Here is a 27538-nt window from a genome sequence, read left to right as displayed (position 1 = left end):
TTAAAAATGTTGAATTTTACTCTATGCAAACTATAGCACAACAATAAACTAAATAAAATATAGAAAACTGAAGAGGATAATTTGACACCACCTTAAGTAAATATTTTTCTTTTCATGTTAAAAAAAGCAGGACACCTTTTATAATCTGAAGAGTAGAATTAGGCTAATAGGATAAAAGTTTGTTTTGTTATAAAACAAAAATTATGAAAACTATTTCAGGTATTCTTACTATTGCCACAATATTTTGTTATATGAGTTCCAATGCAGAGACAGAAAAAAGAGTTGACAATAGTTAGTGGCAGATTACTTAGATTACCTGAAGTTACCATGACCATCTGTCTCAGTTTTACCTCTTTGTATATTGGCTGTTCATTATCACGTAGAAGATACAACTGGGAATCAGAAAAATGTAATGCTGCTTTAAATTCTGGTTTAAGAAAAAAGGAAGAAAAAAAAGTAAAGGAGAAGAAAGGAAAGAAGGAGCATGAGAAGGAAAAAAAAGAAAATATAATAGAAGGTTCAACCTCACTGTCTTTACTTTGGGAATGAAATGTTCTTATTTTCATGTCCTATTGGAAGGGAAAAATCAATACTCAATAACTTGTATGAAAAAATTAGCATTGCAGCCTTCAAACATTTTCAACATTTTTAAAATGTCAAGATTTCTAAGAAAAGTTAAAAACCATTATTCAGTTTCTGAAATAAATTTAACTATTTCTAATTACATAGGCAAAGACTCCTCTCCTAGAATAACACTCTGTACTCATATATTTAGTTCTCCAATTTTTTCTTTGGTGAGTTAATGATTGGTGGGCTCTGGAGTCAAATTCCAGTTCTACCGCTTCTTAGCCATGTGGCCGTGGGGTACAATTTTCTCATGTGTAAAAAGGGATGATGATACCTTTGTCCTTAGAGTTGATGGAGGATTAAACTAAGACTGTGTATTTTAGGCATTAGTACCATGTCCAGTTTAAGTTACAAGGCACTCTGGAATAGTTCTTGTTGTTGTATAGGTCATTCCACTTTTTTTTTTTTTTTCCTCCTCAGGCTATTATGGAAGGCAGTGGCCGAATAAGAGGAGAAACTTACCCAGACAGTAGCAGTCTGATTATTGACATAGCTGAAAGAGACGATTCTGGTGTTTACAACATAAACCTGAAAAATGAAGCTGGAGAGGCACATGCAAGCATCAAGGTTAAAGTTGTGGGTAAGTCCACTGGATCAATAAACTTCTGAAAGCAAGTTGACAGGTCCAGATCATGAGTAGACTGTCAGGTATTGATTTTGTCAACTTTTTTATGTAGCCAACAAAGAGAAACATAGTATAGCTATAATTTATAAATTACCATCTTTCTTTTCCTACCTTTTCCAGTTCTTTTCTTTCCTTTCTTTCTCTTTTTCTTTCTTTCCCCTTTTTTGCTGCATGGAGGATGTATTGCAGGAATGAGTAGCTGAGGCAGCCATTCTAAGTGCTGGTCATTAGCTCTGCACAGTCATACTCCCTTTCAGTGCCCTTTAAAGTTACTGAAATACAATTGCTAAATAATTTCCCACATTGCAATCATTGTTGAGGAGTAGGGTCTGTCTTGGTCCTTAAACGACCATCTAAGTGCATTTTTCCTAAGCCCGAAACGAAGTGAAATGAATCTAGCAGGTTATTGGTGCTCTGAACTCTTCACCTCGCATTCTTGTCCCTTAGACATATTTCAAATTGACCAAAAACAAAGATCACTTTGTCAGGCACTGAACTGTATTTACAAGACATGGGAACTTGCCATTTTTTGACTTGGATTTCTACCAGTCAACATCTTGAGTCTTCCAACTAATGTAAAATTTATAGTAATCAGTATTTGATTCAGTTCTACTGGAAGTTCACTTTGTAGTTCAGAAACAAACAAAAAATCACATTTGACATTTGGTTTCTTAGTTACTACTTTTGAGGTAAAGAATAAGAGTCTTGGATTCCATGTGGGGCTTGTTATCTAATGTTGTGACACTGCTTTGAAGAGTTTTTATTTTTTATTTTTATTTGGCTTGCCTTTTTTGCTCACGTTTCTTAATTTATTGATGAGAGAGAGAGAGAGAGAGAGAGAGGAAAAGAGAGAGAGAGAGAGAAACATCAATTTGTTGTTCCACTTAGTTATGTATTCATTGGCTGATTCTTGTATGTGCACTGACCAGGGATTGAACCCGCAATTTTGGCATAAGGGAAAATGCTCCAGCCAACAGAGCTACCTGTCCAGAGTGGCTTATCTTCTCTCATATGATGCATGAATTTTTACCCAAATTACTTACTAAGTGCATTTCAGTAAACATGCAAAAGTACTCAGAAATAATGCTGCTTCCATCATTATCACCAAAAGACATATTTTCCAAATGACATTCTTCTTTGCATGTGCGTTCTCTCTTATTTTATCCTTTTGTTGTTGTTGTGTGTTTCCTTCAGACATCCCTGATCCTCCGGTGGCACCGAATGTGACAGATGTGGGAGATGATTGGTGTATCATGAACTGGGAGCCTCCTGCCTATGATGGAGGGTCCCCAATCTTAGGTATCTGCATGTCGGTCAGTCTGTGGACTTGCCACTGAAGTTGGTATCCTCTATGCACATTAGTAAGAGTATATTAAAAATAGGGCATTTAGAAGAAAATTTATTATATTATCTTTATATAGCTAATCAAAATGAAATACTATATTTTGGAATGCTCTGTAAGTACTCGAGATTTTAATCGCTCTGATGAGTATTATCTGATTGTTCTCTTTTGTGGTTGACATTAGTATTCAATATAGTATTGAATTATATTGAAACACTATGAGTCTAACTTTAAACAGTTCTTCTCAGTAAATATCTAGTTCTATAGAATTATGTCTATGGAGGATTTTCTTGCAGAGTTAAATACTTAGAAGAACTTGATTTCCATGTGGAATAAAAACTCTCTTCCAGTTACCAATTATGAAACTCACAAAACTGGTCATTTTACCTTCATACATATATATCCTGGGATTCAGAACTAAATCTATTGCTCAACTATACCTACTATATAAGCTGGCATGGCCTACATAACCGTGATCTATTTTTCTCTCTTAGTACAATTTTAATTTTTTTAGTTCTGTTATTTTTATTTCTCCTATGATATTAATTCTTATGGTCCTTATAATCTCTTTCAAACAACTGATGAAGTAAAATGGTTTAAAAATACCAAGACACATGACTCTTTGACCTAGAGTGCTGAGAATATTGAAACATTTAAGAACTTCGAATATCTGCCAAAGTATAATTTTGGAGACCAAGGAAAACTCTGGAGTTTCTATTTTGTATCACCTGCAGGATACTTTATTGAGAGGAAAAAGAAACAAAGTTCCAGGTGGATGAGGTTGAATTTTGAGCTCTGCAAAGAAACAACCTTTGAGCCAAAAAAAATGATTGAAGGCGTGGCCTACGAGGTCCGTATCTTTGCTGTCAATGCCATCGGCATCTCCAAGCCCAGTATGCCCTCCAAGCCATTTGTTCCTTTGGGTGAGTCAAAAGAGATGTGTCTTTGTCGTGGGGATCATTGGCCCAGGTTATAACTGCTTGCTTCCCACCTCCAACTGGAGCAGACCCAGAAGCTTCTTAGAGTGGTGGGTGAGCAGGAGGTTGGATGTGGTTAGGAGTGATTTTTTGACCAAGAAACTTGGTAGAGTTGAATGTCTTCATAATGTTCACCCTTGAATTCATTACCAGCTGTGGGTAGCTCTGGGTCTGCTCCCCACTAAAAACACGTTGCTGAATGCATTGACAGATACCCACTCTCTCCATTTGTCCTTCTGAAGTCATAGCCCCTCTCCTTGGTGTCAACGCTATAACTAAAAGAGATTGAGCTTTGTTCAACAAAGCATGCTTGAAAATTAACCTTCGCTTTACAATCACATCTTAGATGTTATCTATTGAACCACAAAGTCAGTTCAGCAAAGACAAAGAAACAGAAGATAACAGGTCTTCACTATTTCATGGTAGTGAAGTTTTTCTTTTTTCAGTAGAAAGATTTAATATAAGAGTTTGTATTTTAAAATTAGAGAGTTATGGGGAATTTACTGTAGATCATTAGATCCCAAACTTTGACTTTTCCCAACTTCCTTGGGCCTCCCAGCCTCCCACACTAACTTTCCAAATTGGAAGGGAAGTGTGGCAGCCTTAAAAAATTTTCCATGTCAAGCAGATCTTTGCTTTACACACAGCATATGCTCGAGGAGTTTTCATTGAATTTTATTAAGATGTGGGTCTTCTGTGTATATTTTTATTCGTGTCTTAGCTCATTGTATTACCATTTCTTGTGCCGTAACTCTGTAGTTAATAAATTCTGTTTTTTTCTGCCTCTTTTATCTTTGAAGCTGTAACCAGCCCTCCTACACTTCTGGCTGTTGACTCTGTGACTGACACCACTGTCACCATGAAGTGGCGGCCCCCAGATCAGATCGGCGCAGCAGGTTTAGATGGCTATGTGCTAGAGTATTGCTTTGAAGGAAGTAAGTACAACTCATTGTTAAAACGAATACCATCACTAGGTGAGATATGATCCCCTTTTCTTTTGTTTCTCTCTCTTGGGAACTCATCTCCTTCCTATGAAAAATGATGATAAGTCAAAGGTCATCCTTCTAAGAGGAATAAATATTTAGCCCTTCTTTGATACTTGAGGCTAACACATTGAGTTCTCAGAAATATCCTAGGGAGGCTGCCTGACTAGACCGCATAATTGATCTAAGGCTTAGGAGGAAGGGGACGCTGGCAATACTTCAGGGACTTCAGTTCTTGAATGGGTGGAATCAAAATGTACCAAAGCAAAATAGAAGTCTAGCTAGGACGAAGCAAGTTGGGAATTTTGAATCCTGTACTAAGCAGAAGTCAGCCATCCAAAGAGCTGCCTGTTTGGGGGAATAAAGAGCAACTTACCTATTTGGCTGACAGGTGATCATGCCCTGTCTTCTGAAAGGGGGAAAAAGAAGGAGAAGCATTAAGGACAGGTTTTCAGTGTTTAAGGGAAGCAGCACTAAATCTTACATGGAATAAGAACTGGGTTCCGGGGGGAAAAGTGGGACAACTGTAATAGAAAAAGCAAGAAGAATAAATTGAAGAAATGGGTCCCGCATGTGGCATCAACTTCTCTCAGGGGCTGGGTACATAAAAACTTAATTACTTAAGGTTAGGGGCAGAAGAGAAGCAAAAAAACAGTGGCTGATAAAAATAACAGAAAAAGAGACTGACTCAAGAAAATATGGGCCAGGGTGCCAGAGTGTACCTAAAACACCAAAAAAGAAAAAGAAAAAGAAAAGAAAGTCACTGAAAGCCTCTTGTTTTTTTTTTTTTTTTTTTTAATTTTCTACTTGCTATGATTTGAAAAGCATGACTCGAATGGCCACAGCTCTTGACTAGGGCTCCATTCTAGACGATGGTAGGTAAGCCACCCCCAGGGAAGCGCGTTCATAGCTCCACAAACCATGAGCCGAGAGGTAGCCTCAAAGAGAACTCTCTGGATCCCAGACTTTAACACGGATATTATATGAAGGAAGGACAGACCACAGAGCACATCTGGGAAGTCAGGAGTGTGAACACAAACGTACCTCACCCAGAGGAAAAACCTCCAGAAAGAAGAAACGTCTTCTGAAAAGGAACAGCTGAGAAGGAAACCCCTGGCCCCTGGATTGGGGCACCCGTGAAAATGACAGGGCAGGTCAGGAGGGAAGAAGAGGAGGGGGACGGAGCATCCTGGGAGCAATGCTCCGTTCCGTTCACAGGCGCTGCGGTCCCAGAGCACTAGGCTTCTCTTTCCAGGGCTTAGAAAGCCACCAACCAAAACCAGCGGGGACATTATAAGAAAGTTCCCAGAGCTATCCCAGCATGGGAGGGGGGCAGTGTCACTCATGCAACAGGTAAACTCTTGAGCACTTCAGAATATGGTTTATTCCCACTCCATTCCCCTGCCCCCACCATTTCAAAAACTTAAGAGCACTTCACTCTGTTATTTATATATCGCCCAGCCGGCAGAATTTCCCGATCTTGTGTGTGTTGTGGCTGCTGATCACAAACCTTTTGTGTATGTATGAAACAGAGCAAATTCTTTACTCTTTTCTTTCTGATAGGTTTAAAAAGTAAGAAGATACAGCAAAATGATACATGGCTGTCATTTTGATGTTACCCACCTTAGATAAAATACAACGAAGTGTATTTTACATGATTTTGTGTGTGGTCTGTGTAGATATATATGTATATTCACATATACATATATACACGTACACAGTCATTATGTTTTTTTGTTTTTTTGTTGTTTCTTTCTTTTTTTTTTTTTTTTTTGCCACATAACGTTTTGGAATTAGCTTTCTATGGAACGTGTATATCTTTCTTCTTGCAATCTTTTCTTACTTCCTTGATGTGGCTGATCTATTCTTCATTCTCTTTTAATGGCTGTTGTCCTCCAGACTAATTTTCTGTAGTGCTTAATGCTTTTCCATATGTCAGGTTTTATTCTGTAAGAGAACTCTTTCTTTTATAAGATGGTGTGTTGGTTTTGACTCTGCCTTTCTCTGGTTTTTGGTTGGTGTTTTTGTTCTTTTGTTTTTTTTTTAATGCCTGCAGCATTTTACCCTTTGTTTTCTTCCTTCACTCTAGCCCCTTCTTCTCTTTGTTTCCCTCAGTTAAAGTGGTTCAAATGTGAGGGAATCGGCTTTTTTCTGTTCCCCTCTGATCTTGTTTCATTCTGTTTTCTCTTGAAATTTTCTTCTTTACTAGTTCTTTGCTCTTTCGTGCACACATTCTGCCTCCTGACTTCACTTTCTCATCAACTGCCTCTTGACTATGAACATATCAACACAGCAGCTCCCAAACCGACCATTGCCTTAAGGTGTACCTCTTTTCAAAGTCCTAAGTAATTTTTATTATTCACGTGCCCTCCGGGCCACCAGGATATTCTGGCTTCCTGTCCTTCTCCCTGATACTCCTAGGAGAGTTGGAATGAGACAGAGGAGAAAGTTCCACCGGGACGGTGCACTCCCCACTCCCCTGATACCCAGGAAGTCATCATCCCAAACCAGCAGGATATGCCCGTAACCACCCTGTGAGCCAGCAATACTTCCCCTGCTCTTGTAGAATGCAGGGACCCATGGGGTCACTTTGTTTTCCTGACCAAGAGCTTGTTGTCTGGCAACCAGGGGCTGCCTCCTCAACTGCTGGGGCAGTTGCCATTTCCTTTGCAAACTAGAGTCCTGGGAAGACAGGGCTGGCTTTATCATGAGTGCCCTCACTGCCAGAGCAGTCATGGGAGCAGTCATTCCCTGGGGACTCAAAGGACCCTCCCAGGCTGGGGGTGGGGGGGTGGTGGCTGAGACAGGAGCAAGGATAGACTGTTCCTCTGTGTGCTGCTCCCCTGTGGAGTCCAGGGTCTGCTCCTCCTTTCTCTTCAGGGTCTTGCTTGGTTCTTCTCTCCCTCTTGCTCGCACAGCGAGAGGTGCCCCAGACCTCTTTCTCCTCCTCTTCTCTGTGGCAGGTGCCTCAGGACAAAGACCACAGTCTGAGCAGAGCAGTCTGTGCCTCTCCTGAGGAACCCCCCGCCCCCACTCTAACGTGTTTGGTCTCTTCCGTCACTGCTCTGAAGACAAATATCTTTGCATACTTTGCCTACCTTTACTAACAGAGAATGCTGACTACTGATACAATACTCTTCTGGTGTGAAAGTGGGTGTCTTTAATTAATTTTAATGATGGATTCTCAAAGGTACATCAGCAAAACAGTCTGATGAAAATGGGGAGGCTACGTATGATCTGTCAGGTAAAGTATTCTCTGAAAGCTCTCACACTTTCTTACTCTATGATAAAGTTTCGGAATGTCCCATATCTGAGCATGAAGTACACCCACCGTCCATTCATACAAAAGGAGTCTGCAGAGATGGAGGGGGGAAGGGGGTGGGCAGCGAGTTAATATGTGGGATCCAAGTCTTCTTTTTTTTCTGTGGGCATGATGCATAAAAACTTTTTGAAGCTGAAATAGTTGTTAGCCCTGGATGCTGAGTTTAAATTCTCTTGATGTTGTAGACAAATCTGTGAAAACATTTTTTAAAAATCAGAATTTTTGATTTAGGCAAAAGAATTGTACCAACTCCTTATGAGGTCTCGGCTCCTGAGCTGTTTCCAGGATATTTGCTTATTTTCTTCATAAGTGGGACCATGGTCAGATTCCTTATGCTCATATTAGCATCCCATAGCAATGAACTAGCCAAGATAAAGCCGAGAGATTATATGACTCTAAAGATCAGTGTCTCTCATTCATAAGAATAACATTTTCCTGAACTTTAATGTATATGGATGGCTAAATATCATGGTTACATCCTTTATTATAAAATGGAATAAAACTACTGAATTGGAATAAAACTACTGCCAAGTTCTTAAGGAGAGTTACTATTATGCAGGAGACCACAGTATCCTGAATAGAGTTTTTCAGAAATAGCAGAATCTGCTGGTCCTTCTTCCTGTTATTTCCATTTAGCCAGTAGAGGCCATTTTTCATTTAAGTGTGAAGAATGCCCACACAGGCACATAGTCTGAATCCAGGCCAGATGATTTAATTATGAGTGAAATACTAATTTGGATTCAACTGTATTGGTTAGGATGGTTTCTTTCACTAAACATCATTCTTCCTTCTTTTTCTTTTATGGATTTTAGCTGAGGAATGGACAGTGGCAAACACGGATCTGATTGACAAGACCAAGTTCACTATCACGGGTCTGCCCACGGATGCAAAGATCTTTGTGCGTGTGAAGGCTGTGAACGCAGCCGGTGCCAGTGAGCCCAAGTACTACTCCCAGCCCATTCTTGTGAAGGAAATCATAGGTAGGCCTTTCAAAGTGTTGTCTCCCTTTCATATTATTTACTTTTATTTTTTTAAAGCCCTTTCTTCTTCTAGCCTCCCTATTTCCTTGTCACTCCTTGAATACTGTATTAATGCTTCCTGGGAGTTAAAAAGAAGAAAACAGCTCTCTTCAGGCAGTATGGAGGTCAGCCCAGGGTTTATAACTCGATATGAGGACCAGTTAGTTATCCTCACTGGGTTCCTCACCCTCACCCTTGACTTTGGGGAGAGAGATAATGGGGGAGGGGAGGAGGAAGAGGAGAGAGAGAAGAAGAGAAGATGCAGCAGTGAAAACAATTCCTAAAGCAGCAACATGTCTCAGGTGGGTCTGCAGGGTCAAGACCATTTTCATAATATTATGAACACCGTGTTCGACGTCTGCTCTACGGTGCGAAAGCAGTGGTGAGAGAAGCTGCTGGGGTCCCAGCATCACGGATGAATTCAGGGCCGCCAAGCTGTTAGTCGTTCTTAGCTTCCCTGCCCCCATGCACTTGCAGTTAAAATAAAAGGGCCAGTTTTGCCTTGGAGCATTCTGGATGTGGCATACAAATTATTAATATTATGAAACCTTGGTGCTTGAGCACATGCTTTCTTCCATACTCTGTGACAGTGAAATGCAAAGTACCGAAGACCAATGGTTGTCTCTAGGAGCAGCCCTGGTGCCACTGAGTTAGAGGCTGAACTAGTGATTTTCCTCTTCATGAAATTCCATTTCTACTTGAAATAATGACTGTGTGACAAAAAGTATCTCCTCGGATTTGGTTATCTGGCAGACATTTTCTAGAAAATGAATATCATGAGCCTGTTACTTCAAAGAAAACAATTTACAGTATTTGTTGTCAACCTGTCAATGAAAAAAAATAGAGCTGTTAAGAAAAATTAGAATTTTGGAAAAATTTTATCCACCACCATGAACTTAACAACTTTCCCATGCCTATAAACTTTTCTGATGAAATGTGTATTGATCTTAACACATATAATTTTTGTTATTTATTGAATAATAAAATGTGTTCACTTTGGGAAGATCTGCCATAATTCAATGAAACAGTATTTTTCACATGACCAATGCATGTTAAAAAGTCATACATGGTTTAAAGGTACATTCAAAATGAAAGATACACCAATGGATTTTAATGCAGCAGAATATGAAAAGTTCATTGAAATGGCTTTAAATTCCACATTGCAGATAACTTTTAAGAAAATATAATTTATTGTGTTTTAATGTAGAAGCAAAAAAGAATATCCACAATTGTCTGAAAAGTTCATTAAAATATGTATTCTTCCTGTCTTTATGAAGGTAGACTTTCTTCCTACTCTTTGACCCATACAATAGATTGCAGCAGATTGAAGGCAGAAATAAATATGAGAGTCCAGCTGTCTACATTAAGTCAGGCATTAAAGAGATTTGACAAACATAAAATAATGTCCCTTATATCACTAATTTTTTGTTAATGTAAAAATATGGTGTTTCCATTTATGTTACTATTTTTAAATGACTAATTAAATATTCAAAATCAGTTTTGTTTTTAAAATTTGTTCAAACTATAAGAGAAAGTTTATTTAGAAAATCATAGAGGTAGAAGAAGTGAGCTGTAGAAGAAATAGGCTCAGGAAGCAAGTTACAGAGGCCAAAGAAGGGCCCTTGGAGCTCAGGAGAGAGAGAGGCGGGGAAAATGTGTCTGAGGGAAGGGGGTAACGAAAGGCATGAGCATGTTCCATAGAGAGAGCCACCCAAATTTCCCAGTTTGAATTTCTAATATCGTAAATATTGATGGATACACTCCACATAAACAAACGTTTTGGGGGGCCCTTGATAATCTTTAGGAGTGTGATGGGGTGCTGGCACCCAAATGTTTGAGAATTGCTGCTCTAGGAGCAAGAACACTGGATTGCGGGCCTGGGTATCTGGGTTTGGATCATGTTCTGTCACAGACATACGATGTGACTACCTGAAACCTTTTGGGAGTGAGTTAGGGAAAGGATGGGTGGATGGATGGAAGAAAGCATGAAGTGTGGAAATTTTTAGATCCTGGCGACAGTCTACATAAGTTGAACCCTGTTTCCATTATTTATTAGCTATGTGATCTCAGGCAAAAGACTTGATTTTTCTGAGCCGTAATTCTTCATCTGCAAGAAGGAAGATAATAATAGTACTTACCACATCAAGAGGTGGGAGAATTAAATAAGTTAATCCATGTTGCTTGCTTCACTGAGGGCCCTCAATATGTGTTAGCTTTTATTATGATGATGGTTCAGTTTGCTGCAGAGCCTTACTGAGTCTCATTTTCCTTGTAGGTAAAGTTAGGGAGTTAGAGGATCTCCAGGTTCTCTTCCAACCCCAACTTAGTTGTCATCATCATCATCATCATCATCATCATCATCATCATCATCTCTGGAAGTTTATTGAGCACTTACTATTCTCAACCATTATGCTAAATGCTTTACACAAATTCCTATGAGCCTGTGAGCCTTTGACTCCCTGCTCCTTATGGGTTTGCAGCAATATGTTCTAGTGTCTTCATGGTGTTGAATTAATGGACACTAATACCCAGTAGGCTAGAGTTCCTTATTATGGACTTCACCATAGTGACAGGGAGAAAGTTACTATAAAATTCCAACAAAATCATCTGAATAGCAAGGGCTCAGTGCTAAAACTTTTTGTTTTCTGATAAAAAAGAATAAAGAAAGAATGTGGTGTCCGTAGGCCTTTAATGAATTGTTTGTTGAAGAATATTCTCACTGTTGGAAACTAAGAAAAATATGTACAAGGTCCCAAGAGAAAATTTGGTGTTTTTCTATAAAGTTGCTTTAGGCTATAATGACAATAAAAATAGGAAGTTGCAGTAAAATCAAGGAGGTCAAGGATAAATTTTGTTATGTTGAACTGTTAAAACATCTCTTTGAAGGAAACATTGGGAACTGGATGTTACTGTATATAACTTGTTAGTGACACACCTAAGATGTACTGCAGAGACACCAGCACCAGGAGGTCCAGTGAGCATCATGTCTGTATGCTGACATAAGGCTATTTCCAGTGTACTGTGCTGATCACAAAATTGTGCTATTCTACTCTCACTCAGAGCCTCCAAAGATTCGCATCCCAAGGCATTTGAAGCAAACCTATATCCGCAGAGTTGGAGAAGCTGTCAACCTGGTTATACCTTTCCAGGTAATAATTCAGGGATTGCTTATTTTCTCTTTCAGTGCTGGGGTGTTTAAGAGGAAGAGGGAGATGCTCTAGTATTGATGTTCATGATGAGTCAAGATTTCCTCCAAGGGAGATAGGTATATAAGGGAAGAGATTTGGGGGGCAAGGGGTGATAATCTACTGCTGTAAAAGAGAAATCTATAAAACTGTCATAGATTTTCTTTCTTTGTGACACAAATGAGATCGGAAGCTCTAGGACTATGGTGGGGCAGGAGGAAACATCAAGAAGATACCAAAACAAGAAAATGCTTGAAGATTCTTTCTGCTCCTATACCTCTTCAAGATTAACCTTCATTTGAAGTGAAGTTCTCAGTGTAACAGTCGGGAAAACGACATGTGCTTACTTCCCACAATTATCCCAAACCAAAGTACATACCAATAAGGGGACAGCTAAAATTTGATGTCTTCGTGTCACTAACTGAAATATTTCACCATCAGTAAAATCATTGCTCCAGCGAAAGAATTTGTTGTTTATGAGATTAACCAGGCTCTGCCTGCAGTAATCAGTTTTGGTCTCACACACACAGACACACAGACACACAGACACACTGTACCACCACAGCCCTATTCATTTGACTCCTTTTCTGCCCCTAGACAACACTCTTTTATGGAACTTTCTGTGAGGGTAGAAATGTCCTTTATATGTGCTGTCCTGTATGGTAACCACTGGCCAAACATAGCCACCGAACACTTGAAATGCGCAAGTAGAAACTAGTATGAAGTTAAAATAGTCCTATTTAAAATAACCATAATATCAGACAGCATAGCCTTCGAATTAGAATTCGGGTCCCTGTACACATTGGGACACATACACAAGCACACACATACACACAAGTGCATTCCAACTCCGAGCCCCCATGAGAACCAAACTCACCGGACAGTCCAGCGCAGGCCATCCTCATTGAACTCGGGGCCCACACCTTAGAAGAGGCAGTTATCTTCTACACAGTGCATTAAACCAGAAGGAAAGCCTGAGAAAATTCGAGTGTAAACAGTAGAGGGAGGAGGAGGCGACTCTCACTTCTCTCCTCCCATAGCCTCAGGTAAAACCAGGAGTCGGGAGGAGGCGGGCCCTTGGGACCCACACCTTGCCCTGGACTAGGGCTGCTGAGTCATCTCTACCACTAGGGCTCACCCCAGTTCTCAGATCTTAGGGGTCTGTGCATGTCATTTCCATCACTGGGTCTGGGAGAGGAAAGATCATGAGAACAGGGACCTCATAGGTATGGCATCCCAGGGGCTGTTTAGTTGCCATGAAGGGGGTGGCAAGACTGTGCCATGTCTGTATGTCTCTGGAACCTCTAGCGTTCTCAGGAACATTTTCTTATTTAATTTGAAAATAGCACCTCGTGAGGCAGGAAGGACAGATTTCCTTATCCCCTCTTGAGAAGGGAAGACACTGGTGGTCAGAGAAGTTAAGTGACTTGCCCAGGCTCACATAGCAAGTAAATGCTAGTGCCAAGAGCAGAGGCCATGTCGCCTGACACTGAATCTAGTGCTTGTTTCACTCCATATGTTATCAGAGAACTCAATTTTTTCCCCGGTAGCTAATAGCTGATTGTACATTTAAGGAAATAAGATCCAGAACTGCTTTTTTGTATCGTAACAATATTGTCATCTACTTTCCGTGTGCAAGTCTGAGCACCGCCAACCACTCTGTAACCTCTGTGGGTAGAGGTTTGATGTGTGTCTCTCATGTTCTTTATCGTAACCCATCGACAAGCCACAATAGGAGCCTGTAGGAAGGCTGTGCCTTACCTGACTGAATTAATGCTTGGCTCCCATCTGCGGGATGAGCCTGGGTGCTCAGGAATCCTAGAAAGTCCCTTTGTAATACAGATTGAAACTCATGTCCATGAGTGAGATTTTAATTTCTCAAATCTACTCTTAAAGAATAGTTTCAGGGACTAGAAATGAGCAGCAAAGTGGAACAATAATTATTAACATTTAGATGATATTAATAAAATACATACATAGTATGCAGAAGCTTTCTAAGAAGTCCAATCTTTACAACCACCCTGTGAGGTAGGTACTATCTTTGTTCTTGTTTTACAAATTTGGAAACTGGGGCACAGAGTGTTTAAGTATAATAACTTGCCCAAGGTCACACAACTATTCAGTGGTGGAGTCAGGGTCCAAATATAGATTCCAGGGCCCCAGAGCCCATACTCCTAACCATTATGCTGTGTTGTGCAGGCTTTGGAGCTAAAGACACCTGACTGTAAAACCTGATTCTACCACTTACTTAGCTGCAAGGCCTTGGACAAGTCATTTAATTCCTTATCCAAAAAAATAAGGATAACAATACTATCTTGACATGAAGATTATGGGAAATAACGAACTTTATGTACCTAACATAGTGCCTTGTACACAGAATGCAATCAAGGCAGCGAGTATTACTGTTGCCGCTCTAGTTGCTCTACACCACGCTGCTTTCCAACCTTGCCTTGCATTTCGTTTTTGTAACAGTGAGAAAAAAATCTTGATACCCTCTGAATCCCCTCCTCCTCTACTTTTTCTGTCTTTGTTTTCAGGGAAGACCAAGACCAGAATTAACTTGGAAGAAAGATGGTGAAGAAATTGATAAGAATCAAATCAACATTCGCAACTCGGAGACGGACACAATCATATTTATCAGAAAAGCAGAGAGAAGCCACTCAGGGAAATATGATCTGCAAGTCAAAGTGGAAAAATTCGTGGAAAATGCTTCGATCGACATCCAGATCGTTGGTAGGTTTGGAAGAAGGAATTAGAACATTCTGTCAAAGGTGTATTGGAACTACTTTTCCTTGTCATTAAGGCTAAGGTAAAAATTTGGGTTAGGGTAGCTTGACATAAAATTCTTTTTGAACAATTTCTTAGCCAACAGATAGATTAGTAAGATTTGCTAGTGTTTCAGAATAATTTTTCACTGACTTAAAGGACTAGTCATGGGAGACTTGGTTAAAGAAAATTAATGTATAGACATTTTAGTGAAAACTATCTGTATTGCTTTACAATCCAGTCCTCTCTTACTCTGTTTCTCAACTCCTCAAGGATAAAACTATTTCCTATGTTGAACTCTTGCACAGTAAACATTGTAGATTCTAGACATAGTTTAACATGTGTCTACTACACTTAAAATCTGCAATTAATAAAAATTTAATGGAGAATGAAGTTGTGCCCAAACAAAGTTAAACAGTTAAACACGGACTTGGCTGCTCCTGCAGGACTAGTTAGACACTTACCTGTCTAGGTGATAGGTAAGGTTAGTTCTTACTTCCCATCCAGTTAGGAAAATAGAAGGACAATCTCTTACAGATGGACCTCTCTCACTTGGACTGTTCTGTAATTTTTGCAATGTCAAGGATAAATTTAAGAGCAGAGCTAAGAGAAGCCTTGTTTCCAACCATTTTTCACTATTATAGTTCAGCAAATTTGCTGGAACTAGAGGTTTTCTCACCGAAAAAGCAACTTCCTGTGACAAGCCTTCCTTTGGGGGAGAGAGTTCACACCCTTCAAACTAACCTCTATTTTCCTACTGGCTAAACCTTCTTGATTTTAAGATGGGAAGGGTTTAGGCTATGCCCTTGGACATGACCTAGCTCCATTCTAATGAAAGCCCGTGGAAGCCTCTGGAAGAGCACTGCCTTTTGAACACAAAGAAGAACATTATATTTTTCTACTTTGCCCTGTAGTTATTTTATCAGATAGTTGTTAGTGCCTGGTATATCCCTTGTACACTCAGAGTGTACAATACATAGTAATGTTATTATTCTAATTACCTTATTAGTTCCAAATGTATATGTCTGCCATGACTATGAAAATCTAGCAAAGCCATTTACTGTTAGGGAGCAAGTATTTGAAGAGTCAGTGTGAACTTTGAAACCAAGTTGACCTGGGGTGCAGCTGGGAAGTTGGACTGTAGGACAGGTTGGTGAAAACAGGAGATAGAAAACGTCGTCGGTAGCCATCCGTCTCGAGAGACGATGGTGTAGCTTCTTAAGAGTCTATCTGCACCGCCGAGAATGGCTGTGCAGTCCGACTCGGGAGTGACACGGTATCTGTCTCCTCCCGTGTTGAATCGACATCTTGCGATGACGCTGGAGTGTCCTCTCCAGTGAAGCTGAAGCTACAGAGCCTGGGCAGGGTGATATGGAGGGTCTGCTGTTGCCCATGCAGCAGACCCCCCCTCTCTTCGCAGCTGAAGGGTCCAAGGGAAAGACGGAGTCAATACAGCTTGGCTTCAGGTGCGCCGCAGGAGTTGCCGGTGTTGACTACAACGTCAAACCGCCTTAGGGACTCCGGCTCCGGATTTTCTGTCGGGGTTTACTCCCTTAGCCTTTCCCCTGAAGAGGTATGCCGCAAGGCAGCGGAGGTTTTTTGGAATCAGAGTTTTCCTTCTCTGATGTGCCCTGACTGGAAGATTGAACCAGCGACACTTAGCTCGCAGGCCGACGCTCAATCCACTGAGCCAAACCAGCCAGGGCAGATAGAAAACGATGGTTGCAGAAACTTGGCGTTGATAATAGTGGACAAGAAGGGAGGAATATCACCGCGGTTCCACCAACGGAGCCCGTGAAGACTGCTTGTTCGAGTGTATTTACGAGAGAGAAAAGCCTTACCAGAAAGCACACCGCAGTTTGCTCTCTCCACTCTCACACTTTATATTTCCTATAAAAATAATTATAATTACATTTTAATACAATACCTGAAAAATATTTTAGGGTAGAGGGTGATGCTTGCACTGAGCAAGATAATAGATGTGAAATTTTCTGAAAAAATTAATAAATATTATGCAACTATCTAATACGGGGGGGGCGGCGGCAAAAGTAGGTTTACAGTTGTGAGTACGTGAAACAGTTTATTCTTATATTATTTTCCATACAAATAACCGTAAACCTACTTTTGCGCCACCCTGTATAATTATTGTCCTTTCTTGCACTTCTGTGCATGATTTGATTTGGGGGTGGGGTGGCTTCCCAGTCAAGACTTAGTTTTCTTGACTCTTTGGCCTTCCTAAATGTTACTGAAACGTACTGGAAGGTCAGAGGTCACAGAAAATAAACCGAGGATTTCATTTCCTCATTAATGCACTTTACTTACATAAAATGGAAATACTTGATAAATACAAATAAATCTTGGAGGGAGAGTTGAAAGCATAATAAAAACGTGTTTTCCTCATGTCCCTTAAAGGTGCCTTTTGGGTGCAACCGAGAAACGCACTCCCAGGCTATGGGCCCAGTGCCTTTCACCAAAAGTTAGAGCTGCTCCGCCCACGTGGGCCCTAGAGTTCAAGTCCAGCCTCAGCTTCCGTTTCCAACTACTCAGGGTAGCCTTGTGATTCAGTGCCATCAGGCTGCCCCTGGAGGAGTGGTTAATTAGGTTTGAGATTTCATTACATTTTTCTTTTCAAAATAAAAATTTTTCCCCATGAAGCTGAAAGTCAAGAGTTCCCAGATACACTTAGCTGGAATTCATTCCATTTCTCTGAAGTTTAAGAATGGTGAAAGAGGCGGGAAAATGGGACAACTCTAATAGAACAACAATAATAATAATAAAAGAATGGTGAAAGAAACGTGGGTAGAAGTGCCGGGAAGGAGGGATGTTTTAAAATACCTTCCTGCATCCACGTGAAGGTTGGGAGGGGAAGTGACTCTCCAGTTATGCCATAAATTTGTCCTTCAGACCGTCCGGGTCCACCCCAACTTGTGAAGATTGAGGACGTCTGGGGAGAGAATGTTGCTCTATCGTGGACACCACCAAAGGATGATGGAAATGCAGCCATCACAGGGTACACGATCCAGAAGGCTGACAAGAAGAGCATGGTAAGGCCTGGCTTTTTCTGGTCCAGCAGCGGAAAAACCACATTGCATCAAAAGGAAAGGAGGAAGCGTAAGGTCCTCTCTCACAAGGAACCTACCTACAGGGGCCATGGAGAAGTGAGATGACCTAGTGGAAAGGGTAAGGCCACCTGATCTGAATCCCAGCTTTGCCACTTAAGACCACATGTACATGGACAGTCACTGAATCTCTTCAATCCCTGTCTTTCTCATCTTTAATGTAGGTTCACAAATATGTACTTTGTTTGGTTTTCATGAAGCTAAATAAAAAACAAAATAAAGCACCTGACACAATGCTCAGTGAGATTTAATAAATTCACTTATTCAACAAATATTTACTCACTCTGGACTCTGATTCAGGTTTGCACCCATGCAGCTCTTTCTCCTTGTAAAATAAGTGTTCAATAGCCTGGACAGAGAAAGATTCTAAAGGGAACAGCATGTGCGAAGGCCCTGAAGAGGGAAGCAGCTTAGAATGTTCAAGAAGCAACCTAGTTGGAGTAGGAATTATTATTACCCATATTTTATAGATGAGGAAACCAAGGCTCAGAAAGTATAAATGACTTGCTCAAGATCATCAGATTTTAAAGGTTAAAGTGTTGGTCTTCCTGAAACAGAATCCAGTCACTACACTCCACCACTGCCCTGCCTGTAAGTGAATGAAGAAATAAATGAGTTTTCGAGCACTCAATGGCATAGAGCTATTTCTCACCCTCATAAAAAGAGTAAGACATCTCACTGAATGATATTGATGAGAAGTCTTTAGGCTTTACACCAGTGGATAGCAGTTCGGGCTACTAGAACAAGGGAGGAGGGTTGGTAAGGGCAGTAATAACAGCATACATCTGTTTAGTATTTTATAATTAACTTATACTTGAGTATGTTGTGATTACTCTCAATACAAAAACTAGTGCTATTTTTCTTTTGGTGACTTATTCTAATCAATAGTTGGAATAGTTGTGTATCTTTAAGATGATTTTCATCAAACATTTTTCTTTCAGGAATGGTTCACTGTCATTGAGCATTATCACCGAACCAGCGCCACCATTACCGAACTGGTCATAGGAAATGAATATTACTTCCGGGTCTTTGCTGAAAACATGTGTGGCCTCAGTGAGAATGCAACAATGACCAAAGAGAGCGCTGTGATCGCCAAGGATGGTGAGTTAGTAGTGGGCTGGTAAGAGGGGGTTTGGGACCCAATTCCAATGCGTGGGGGTTTGGGGAGTTACCCCCTCACCACCAAGCGATTCTTAGACAGCAGCTGGATGTCCTGCAATTCAAATCAATTCTGACACAGTCCACCCAGAGATGGCATCAGGCCCCACATGTTGTGGGCTCGGTCTCACAAGAACGTCCCCACCTCCCACTTCAGATGCCAGCTGTAAGTCCAGGTCACCCCTTGTACTTCTAACCGGCCATACACCAGAGGTTCCAATGACCTCCTCCTCAGGTTTGACTTGTTTCCTAGCGTAGCTCACAAAACTCAGGGAAACATTTTATCTACTGTATCACTAGTTTAATATAAAAGATTATAACCCAGGACCATCCAGATGGACAAGGGGCATAGGCCAAGTATTCAGAATGAGCAGGGAGTTTTCATGCTCTCAGAGCTCCGCCACACTCCTAGAATCTCCAGGTGTTCCCCAGTGCAGAAGCTCTGCAAACATGACCTTCTTGGTTTTTACAGAGGCTTCGTTACATACCCACGAATGATTAAATCTCCAGCCCCTCTCTTCCCCTTGGAGGCCTGGGGGAGGGACTAAAATTTCCAAGCCACGAATCACAAAGTCGGTTCCCCTGGCAACCAGTCCCTGGGTGGGGTCAAAGCCACCTCATTAATATAACAAAAGACACCTTTATAGCTTTCCTTGCTTAGGAAATTTCAAGGGTTTTAGGAGCTCTGGGCCAGAAGTGGGGATGAAGACCAAATGTATATTTCTTATTATAAACCCCAGTATAACACTGGACATATGGAAACCTCGGTTTACAAGGACTAATGGAGAGTAAAATAAGGGGTGGGCTGGGTGGGGGGGAGCAATGGGGGAAAAATGGGACAACTGTAATTGAAAAACAAAAAAATAAAAAAAATTAAAAAAAGAAAGTATGTAAAATGTTGATTTGAAAAAATAAATAAATAAAAATAAAAAGATGTGGCGAAAGAGAATAGGAAAATGATACGCACATTCTAAATTATGATAAAAATATCCAAGTAAATATTAATTTTAAAAGTTAAATTTTCAGAGGAAAATTATATTCCTGTTGCATTTTTCAAAACCACAAGCTGCAATTCTCTCCAACTTCTGGGCTGTAAGTGTATTAAGTGGCTAAAATCGCAGGGATAGGAAAAAGTAGGCACTGACTTCTTGAGTTTGGGTTACCCCTATTCTCGGACAGCTTCAGCATAGCTACACATGAGACCCATGAAAGGAGCAACGCCGAATTCCATGCCTATTACTTCATTTCCTCATGAGCCACTCTCCTTAAGGCTCTTCCTCATTACCGTCCCATGAAAACGCATTGTTGATCAAAACACCCTGACGCCGAATCCTTCTCAGTATTTGTTTTCGTATCAGACGACCACTCGGTCCCGCGTGGGATTGGCTGTACCCTCCAGAATGAATGCCTTGTGATATCCATTTAAGTTTTTACGTGTTCTTCTGAGCTCCGGGGAATTTGAATTCTGAGTAAAGGATGCCAAGAATAATACAGTCTCAGGCCAGTTTTGTTATTTCTCATGTTTGATTTTAAGGCAAAGTCTACAAAAACCCAGTGTACGAAGACTTCGATTTCACAGAAGCGCCCATGTTTACTCAGCCGCTGGCCGACACCTACGCCATAGCCGGTTACAACGCCACTCTGAACTGCAGTGTGAGGGGAAACCCGAAGGTGCCACGCTGTATTTCTTTTATCACATTAATTAAATTTAAGAACTAACCCCAAACTCTCTCTTTTGCATTTGCCACATTACAAATGTAGATAGTAATATAAACTAACTGACCCTCTAACTGCTATTTGTGTTTTCTTGTGGGATTCAGCGGTAATGTTGGTGGAAAATTAAGTACACTATTTAAATACAGTAGTAACAAGTGTTCATATTTCTTTAATAAATAAGGGATACCTTCTAACGAAAGAAACCTTTTTAAAAAGAAGGGAACAGTGAAGAGATGGAAGTAATATTGTTTCACCTAAAAGATTAGGTAGAAATATTGACTAATCAAGTTTTCTATAATGAATTAAGGCACATGATGATGCTATAGTGCAAGGCAGAATTTAAAATGTCCTGTATTAAGGGTACAGAGTACTAGGAATAGAGAAATCATATCTGACAAAAGATAGTTTGAAAGGTTTTAAGGTTGTTGGTGTTTGAAAAGAACAACAAATTAATAATGTTGCCCATAGAGATATTTATCTGTCCCTGGGTGGCACTGAGAGAGGGAGGCCTAGAATTTGAAAAATTGCCAACAGTGGTATTTCTCCATGTATACGATGAACTGTAACAGGTAAGTCAGAGAGAAGCCAAACTGAGGATGGGAGATGCTGAATTCATATTCAATTGGAAGTGATGTTGGTATATATCCAAGTAGGAATGACCAGTAAGTAGACAGAGAAGAGGTTCACTGGAGCTTAAGACAAAGGCTAGGGCTGGGACTCCCAGTTTGAAGGCCCAAGGCATGGGAGTGCTACACTCCATCCCTTGGAGTCAAAGCTCTAGAAAGGAATACCAATGACGAAAGGGGGCAGTGAGCAAAAAGCTAAGGACCAATGCTTGAGCCTCCATGAAAGGCTGAAGGAGGAGAACAGTGTGAAGAACAAGAGAGGGGCCATCTCTAGGGTCTGAGAAATGCAAAACCATACAAAAGGTAGACGAGGGAACATGGAGGATGTGCATTTACATAAGGAAGGAGAAGACAAGATGAAAAAGGAGTGGAAGGTCAGTGATGTCAGATATAGTTCAGAGGTCAAAGAGAATGGAGTCAACTCCCTGGGCAACTGGGTTATGATAGATCTTGAATAATCTGGTTGGAGAAGATCCATTACCACAGGAGGATGAAAATAGATGTCAGAGGGCAGATTAAATGGGGAGGAGGCATAAGCAGCCCATAAGTAATTAGAAAAGAATATCAAGAAGAGGAAATGAAGAAAATTAGATGGTTATAACACCCTATGGGGATCCTCTGAAAAATTCCCAGAAGTATAGAGTCTCTTGGATAAATTAGCCTCATGTACTTGTAGATCAAATTAAAATGCACTTGAATCCACTTGGGAAGATTGGCCCAGAGCTGTCCTGTGAACAGATCTGGATTACTTCTTCAGAACTGCTCGTTGCTATCTTGCCAAGCACTAAGCAGAATTTTACTTGAGAGAAACAGTGCTCAAGTTCATGTGGGTTCTTCTTCAATGTGTTTCCTTCTAAGCCGCGCTTTAAAATTCTGTCACGGCTTTGATGGCCTATTAGCATGCGAACTACGGATATGTGCTGACCTAATTTACTTCAACATTAACTTCAGCCTAAAATAACCTGGATGAAAAACAAAGTTGCTATTGTGGATGACCCAAGATACAGGATGTTCAGCAACCAAGGCGTCTGTACGCTGGAGATCCGCAAGCCCAGCCCTTACGATGGAGGCACTTACTGCTGCAAAGCAGTCAATGACCTCGGGACAGTTGAGATCGAATGCAAACTGGAGGTGAAAGGTATGACATCTAAGACCTTGGGTATAGTATAAACAAAAGAAAATAATTTAATTATTGTCCTTACTGCAAAGTCCAAATGGTTTACTAAGATGTTCAGGGTGGATGAGGAAGGGGGAAGAGAATTTTGGGAGAGAACACATTTTTACGTCTTGCATTCACTCTTGATTTATTTGTGAAGGTTATTTGATTTTTTTAAGTAGACTTGTTTTTATCTGTTGCAATTCTTGTTAACTAAAGAAATATTGATTACAATGGAATGCTGGTGTGTGCACAGCATGGTGGGAATAAATAAAGTCGAGAGGGTATTATTTCGGTGATGTAGTTCATCTAAACAAATAGATGCAAAACTTATCTAATGATAGGAATTTATACTGTTTTTATTCAGTTTACTATTTTGTGCAACTTTCTGTACTTATGGGTAAGTTTGCTAATTTAGTGTAGAATATTAGTAGAATATTACATATGTAGAATATAACATCCACATATTTCAAGCAGTTGCTTTTAAAATCTCACTTGAGAACTTCCATTTACAGGTCTACATTTAATTTTTTACTAGTTTTCACCAATGTAAATCAAGAAAAGACATAAGGATTGATGTGGTAGAAAAATTTCAGCATAACCCGTCATCTTAATTGATTTTCATATTAAGTATAATTTTTATACTGAAGTTTTATCCTTGACCATCAAAACCTACTTTGGGACACCATGAGATCATAGGTGACATAATTCTAATGTCTTTTCTCTCTTTCGTAGTGTATTACATTACCTTTCTGTGATAAATAAAGTCATTCTGCTACCTCCCTGTAATGAAGAAATTAGCATAGAAAGACAAATACCAAATGATTTCACTCATATGTGGAATCGAATGAACAAACCGAACAAGCAAAACAGACAAATTCATAGATGGAAAGTAGATGACAGCTAGTGAGGGGGTGGGGGGCTTAGGGGGTGTAGGGGCTGAAATAAAAGGAAAAAGTACTCATGAACATGGACAACAGTGTGGTGGTTACTGGGGGAGAGGACCTACAAATTTAAACATCACCTTTTAGTTTTAATTAGCTTTAAAGGCAGATTATGGTCACAGTGGCAAATACATCTGGTTTCTAAACTCCTAGCCTTATTAAGGTATTGTTGGTACTTATGTTTCAGCATCCAAAAAACAAAAACCTAGTACAACTTCTGTGTGTTTTGAAAATAGCTGAATGTTGCTAATGATATAAAATGATGATTTTATAAATGGTTCAACATCTGAGGTCCTCCATAAAAGATAATGTTATGCATATAGATTAAATATTCTTTATAGTAATTGCATAGTGAATTACATGGTAATTAAATTTAATAATATAAATAATGTATTCTAGTACATAAGTTCACAGTAAGCTATATATCAATTGTAATATACTACTGGTAAAAGCTTTTGGTCCTAAAAGTAAAGCCAAGATTGTTTATCATCAGATTGTTATCTGATAATAGGTGACTTGAATCAAGTTAAGCTGTGAAAAATAAAGGTAAGAATGTCAATGGAGAACAAATAAATACTGGTACAAATATTCTAATTCTACAGTGATATATCAAGGAGTAATTACCCCTGGAGAACCACTGTTCCTGGAGGGACAGCAACAGGTTTTAAAAATTCATATCCCACTGGATATTTCTACTTTTTGTTCCATTCCTCTTACATGAAATTGCACTTTGCATGTAAAGCTTGACTTTTTTCATTTGCTTTTAATTATATTTTTTAGCAGCTCATGGCATACAGTGTTTATGCCATGAACAAGGAAGGCCAAATTATTCAAGGGTATTAAGTAACATAGTAGCTAACTTTTGTCAGAAAACTAAGTACCATAGAAAGGGTTCCCCCCACCAATCAAGCTAGAAAGCTACATTTGAAGATACCTCATTTTAGGTATAAGGTTATCAAAACCTGGGAAGCAATGACATTTCTTTAATATTTTCATTTTTTATATGTAAAGAGATATGATCTTCCTTTAAGATAGTCTCCAGTGTAGTTTCCTTAGATTCATGTTAAAATTTAGAAAACTGAACTTTTTAAATTGCTAAGTTGTAGAAAAGTGTTTTGCGCATTTTTGATGGGGAGAGGTCACAAGTAAAAATAGATACAATATTTAGAAATTTTCATATTTAAGATTTTCCAGTGAAAGATTCACCAGTAGAATATCTGTAACCCATCTATCTGTTGGACATTTTAAATCTTTTCATGGGGCCAAAGTTATTTCATATATTCATGAACTTAAAAGCAGAGAAAATTCTAGGTCCCATAACTAAATGTATTAAGCATTAAGTGAGTCCCATGGTACACGTATGATTCTCCCCCATTTGGAAGAGTGGATTAAGAAGTTCTTTGGGGCTGGGTAAGCAACCTGTTATAAACTCTAATGACATAGATTTATGCCTGAATTTACAATACTTGCTCTCTGAATTACCAGAGGTAATGTCAGCTTTCAAAAGAGGAAAGAATTAGGGCTGTTTCTTATCAGTTTTGTAGGTCATACATAGAGTCACTTTCTACCCTGTTTGTAAAGCCTTTGGTTTATTTAGATTAGTCATATATAATTATTTCAGAATACATATTATAGAATACACTAGTCTAATATATCTACTTGATAATTTTGCCTTTTAGAATTTCAACATATATATATGTACACTAATGCTTTGTCTATCATCTATGTTTTTCTCTGTTTGAAAAACACAATATATATATGTTGTAGGGTTTTTTTTTTGTTTTTTTTTTGTTTTAAGCTAATGGTTTGGAAGCTCTTACCATAAATATTCACTGTACAATCAAACAGGCTTTGCCACTGATTTAGGCAAACTTGTTGTGCATATTAATAAATTTTTACATATTAATGATCCTTTTGAAGTGACTGGATCCCTGCCCTTCATTCCATGTGCTTCTATGTTCCTACATCTTTCACATGACTAAGGATTAATGAAATCACCTCATCATAATTGCGAACATAATTTCATCCCACGAGTATGCAACTTTCGTTTTAGCACTTTATTAATGCTTACAACTTCTCTCTTTCTCTTTCTCTCCCTTTTCCTTAGTTGTAGCACAGTAAGGATTTTTGAATGTGTATTATCATCTAAGGTAAGCTTTCATATGGCTTTGGCATATGAAGCTTATGACTGTCATAAGCCATACAGAGCTTGCGGAGTATGGCATGATTTTCATTATGCAACACAATGAAAATAGACTGTTTAAAATATCTAACTTTGTAGTTTTTATTTGTATTCCAGTATCCTGAAATTAACAGCTAGTACTCATTCAGCACAACAGTCTCCTATTGACATGAAGCAAGTTGTTGAATGCCGTAGAGCATGAATTAAAGCATTTAATGTAGTTGAAAATGCGTGATACCCAAGCATCCTGAATTCTTTGCATCAAGGAATGGACATGCACATAAGTGGCATTATTTCTATCAATATGTGACTTGAAATCTTTTTTTGAAAAAGGAGAATGACTTTTCCAAATTTGCATTAAAGAAGTTTTAAGAATGCTCCAATGGCATGCTGTTTTTGTCTGGACGTGAATTTATTAGCAAGTAGTTAAGTACTTCCCTAAAGGACCATGAATTGTTATGGCTTCATGGGTTCTCTCATGAAAGGTACTTTTATTTTTTAAATGTAATTCAGAAACATGAAAGGTAAGTGTGAAATATTAGTAGGTATTTCTCTGACCTTCAGAAGATATTGGATAGGTTTTACTATTTTTAATGAACTAGTTCCAATTTTTTTCACTTTTGATAATGTATAAGTAGCAAAAAGTTAAAGGAGTAGTCCCTTTTTTCTTCTCCAATGTGCTTGAGTCAGAACTCTTTGTGCTAAATTTAAAAAAAATACATTAACCAACCAGAAACAGTTCTTCCCACGAATTCATAACATGTATGCATTTACGCTGTCATTCAATCCGAGCACTCAAGTCATCTGTAGAGAATCCCAAAACTTCTCAAAGAGCAATAAATACTTTCCAACCAGTTAGGAATTTAAACTAAGATTGAATGATAGTAGGGAACAAAGGACTTCTATGGGTCTGGCTGGAACTGGCTTTTTCTGCTAGATGTCAAGTGCTTTAAATTCTAAATGTACTAAACCCAGGAGAAGATTTCCAAGTAGGGACTGAATGAATCTTTGTAACGAACTGGAACATAATTAGCCATATTTCCAGGCAGCTAGTCCAGAAGTATGATCTCACTGATTTTCACATAAACAGTTTTGACTTTTCCTTTTCCTTTCTGTCCTCTTCAGGTGGACTTTCCTTCTGCAGGCTCCTCTTGCAAGGTGTACCTCCTAACATAATTGATTCCTATTTGCGAGACTTGCAATCAAGCAATCCTGAGGAATACTAAGGGCCTGGTCACTGCCTCTGTGCTCCACTGCTTTGAAATCTGGTTGCAGTGAGAAAGCATTTTCTGTTTTAACACCAGGCACCCAAGTGTGGCAGGGTTTTTTCTCCTCATGTTGAAGAAAGAAAAAAAAAAAATGTTTGAACGGATTGCTTAATTAAAAATTGCAAACAAAATCCCATTCGAAGTCAGTGTTTTGATCATTACTGTCTGTGCTTTGTCACTGTACTTTACAAAAACCCAGTTACACAATAAAGAAAAGGGAGTATTTTAGTTTAATAGGCTGTAAATGCTTTTTTTGATCCAGAGTAAAAAACCTAGTACAATATACCACAATCAAATCTTGAAAACCCAATTTTTCTTGATCTAAGAGGTTTTCTAAGCAGAGCAGAGCTGTGTTTTCCACACAGCCCACCTTCACACCGGTAGATCTGTGCCTTTTCCCAGTTGAATTCACCAGCAGGCTTCTTCGAGTCAAACATGTTCTCTCAACAGAAAGGGAAATATATTTCATAGCTGTTACAATAAATCTGAAGTGTTTGTGACAAATGACACAGTATTTGTTTCT

The 27538-nt window shown here is 39.3% G+C and overlaps 1 protein-coding gene across 15 annotated transcripts in view; it reads left to right on the top strand.

The window, feature by feature from the left end:
• Positions 1-27151, top strand: part of MYBPC1 (myosin binding protein C1) — a 79988-nt gene extending 52837 nt beyond the window's left edge. For 4 of the 15 annotated variants that reach the window (XM_090272633.1, XM_090272631.1, XM_090272630.1 and 1 more), the window contains 14 exons: positions 1048-1207; positions 2447-2551; positions 3329-3517; positions 4372-4506; positions 8689-8856; positions 11956-12044; positions 14618-14813; positions 17751-17890; positions 18907-19066; positions 20658-20794; positions 22417-22603; positions 24168-24226; positions 25673-25715; positions 26873-26892. In XM_090272633.1, the coding sequence (XP_090128759.1) occupies positions 1048-1207; positions 2447-2551; positions 3329-3517; positions 4372-4506; positions 8689-8856; positions 11956-12044; positions 14618-14813; positions 17751-17890; positions 18907-19066; positions 20658-20794; positions 22417-22603; positions 24168-24226; positions 25673-25678 (1731 nt within the window). In that variant the 3' untranslated portion in view covers positions 25679-25715; positions 26873-26892. Of the gene's footprint in view, positions 1-1047; positions 1208-2446; positions 2552-3328; positions 3518-4371; positions 4507-7744; positions 7799-8688; positions 8857-11955; positions 12045-14617; positions 14814-17750; positions 17891-18906; positions 19067-20657; positions 20795-22416; positions 22604-24167; positions 24302-25672; positions 25716-26872 lie in introns of those variants that run through there. The other 11 variants (XM_090272632.1, XM_090272629.1, XM_090272628.1 and 8 more) reach the window with 5 other exon arrangements.
• The last annotated feature ends 387 nt before the right edge of the window (positions 27152-27538 follow it).

Source organism: Furipterus horrens, unplaced genomic scaffold (assembly GCF_987537825.1).
Source record: "Furipterus horrens unplaced genomic scaffold, mFurHor1.1.pri manual_scaffold_4, whole genome shotgun sequence".
NCBI classification, from domain to species: Eukaryota; Metazoa; Chordata; class Mammalia; order Chiroptera; family Furipteridae; genus Furipterus; species Furipterus horrens.
The sequence above is the reverse complement of the archived record's forward strand: the minus strand, read 5'-3'. Positions and strand labels throughout refer to the sequence as shown.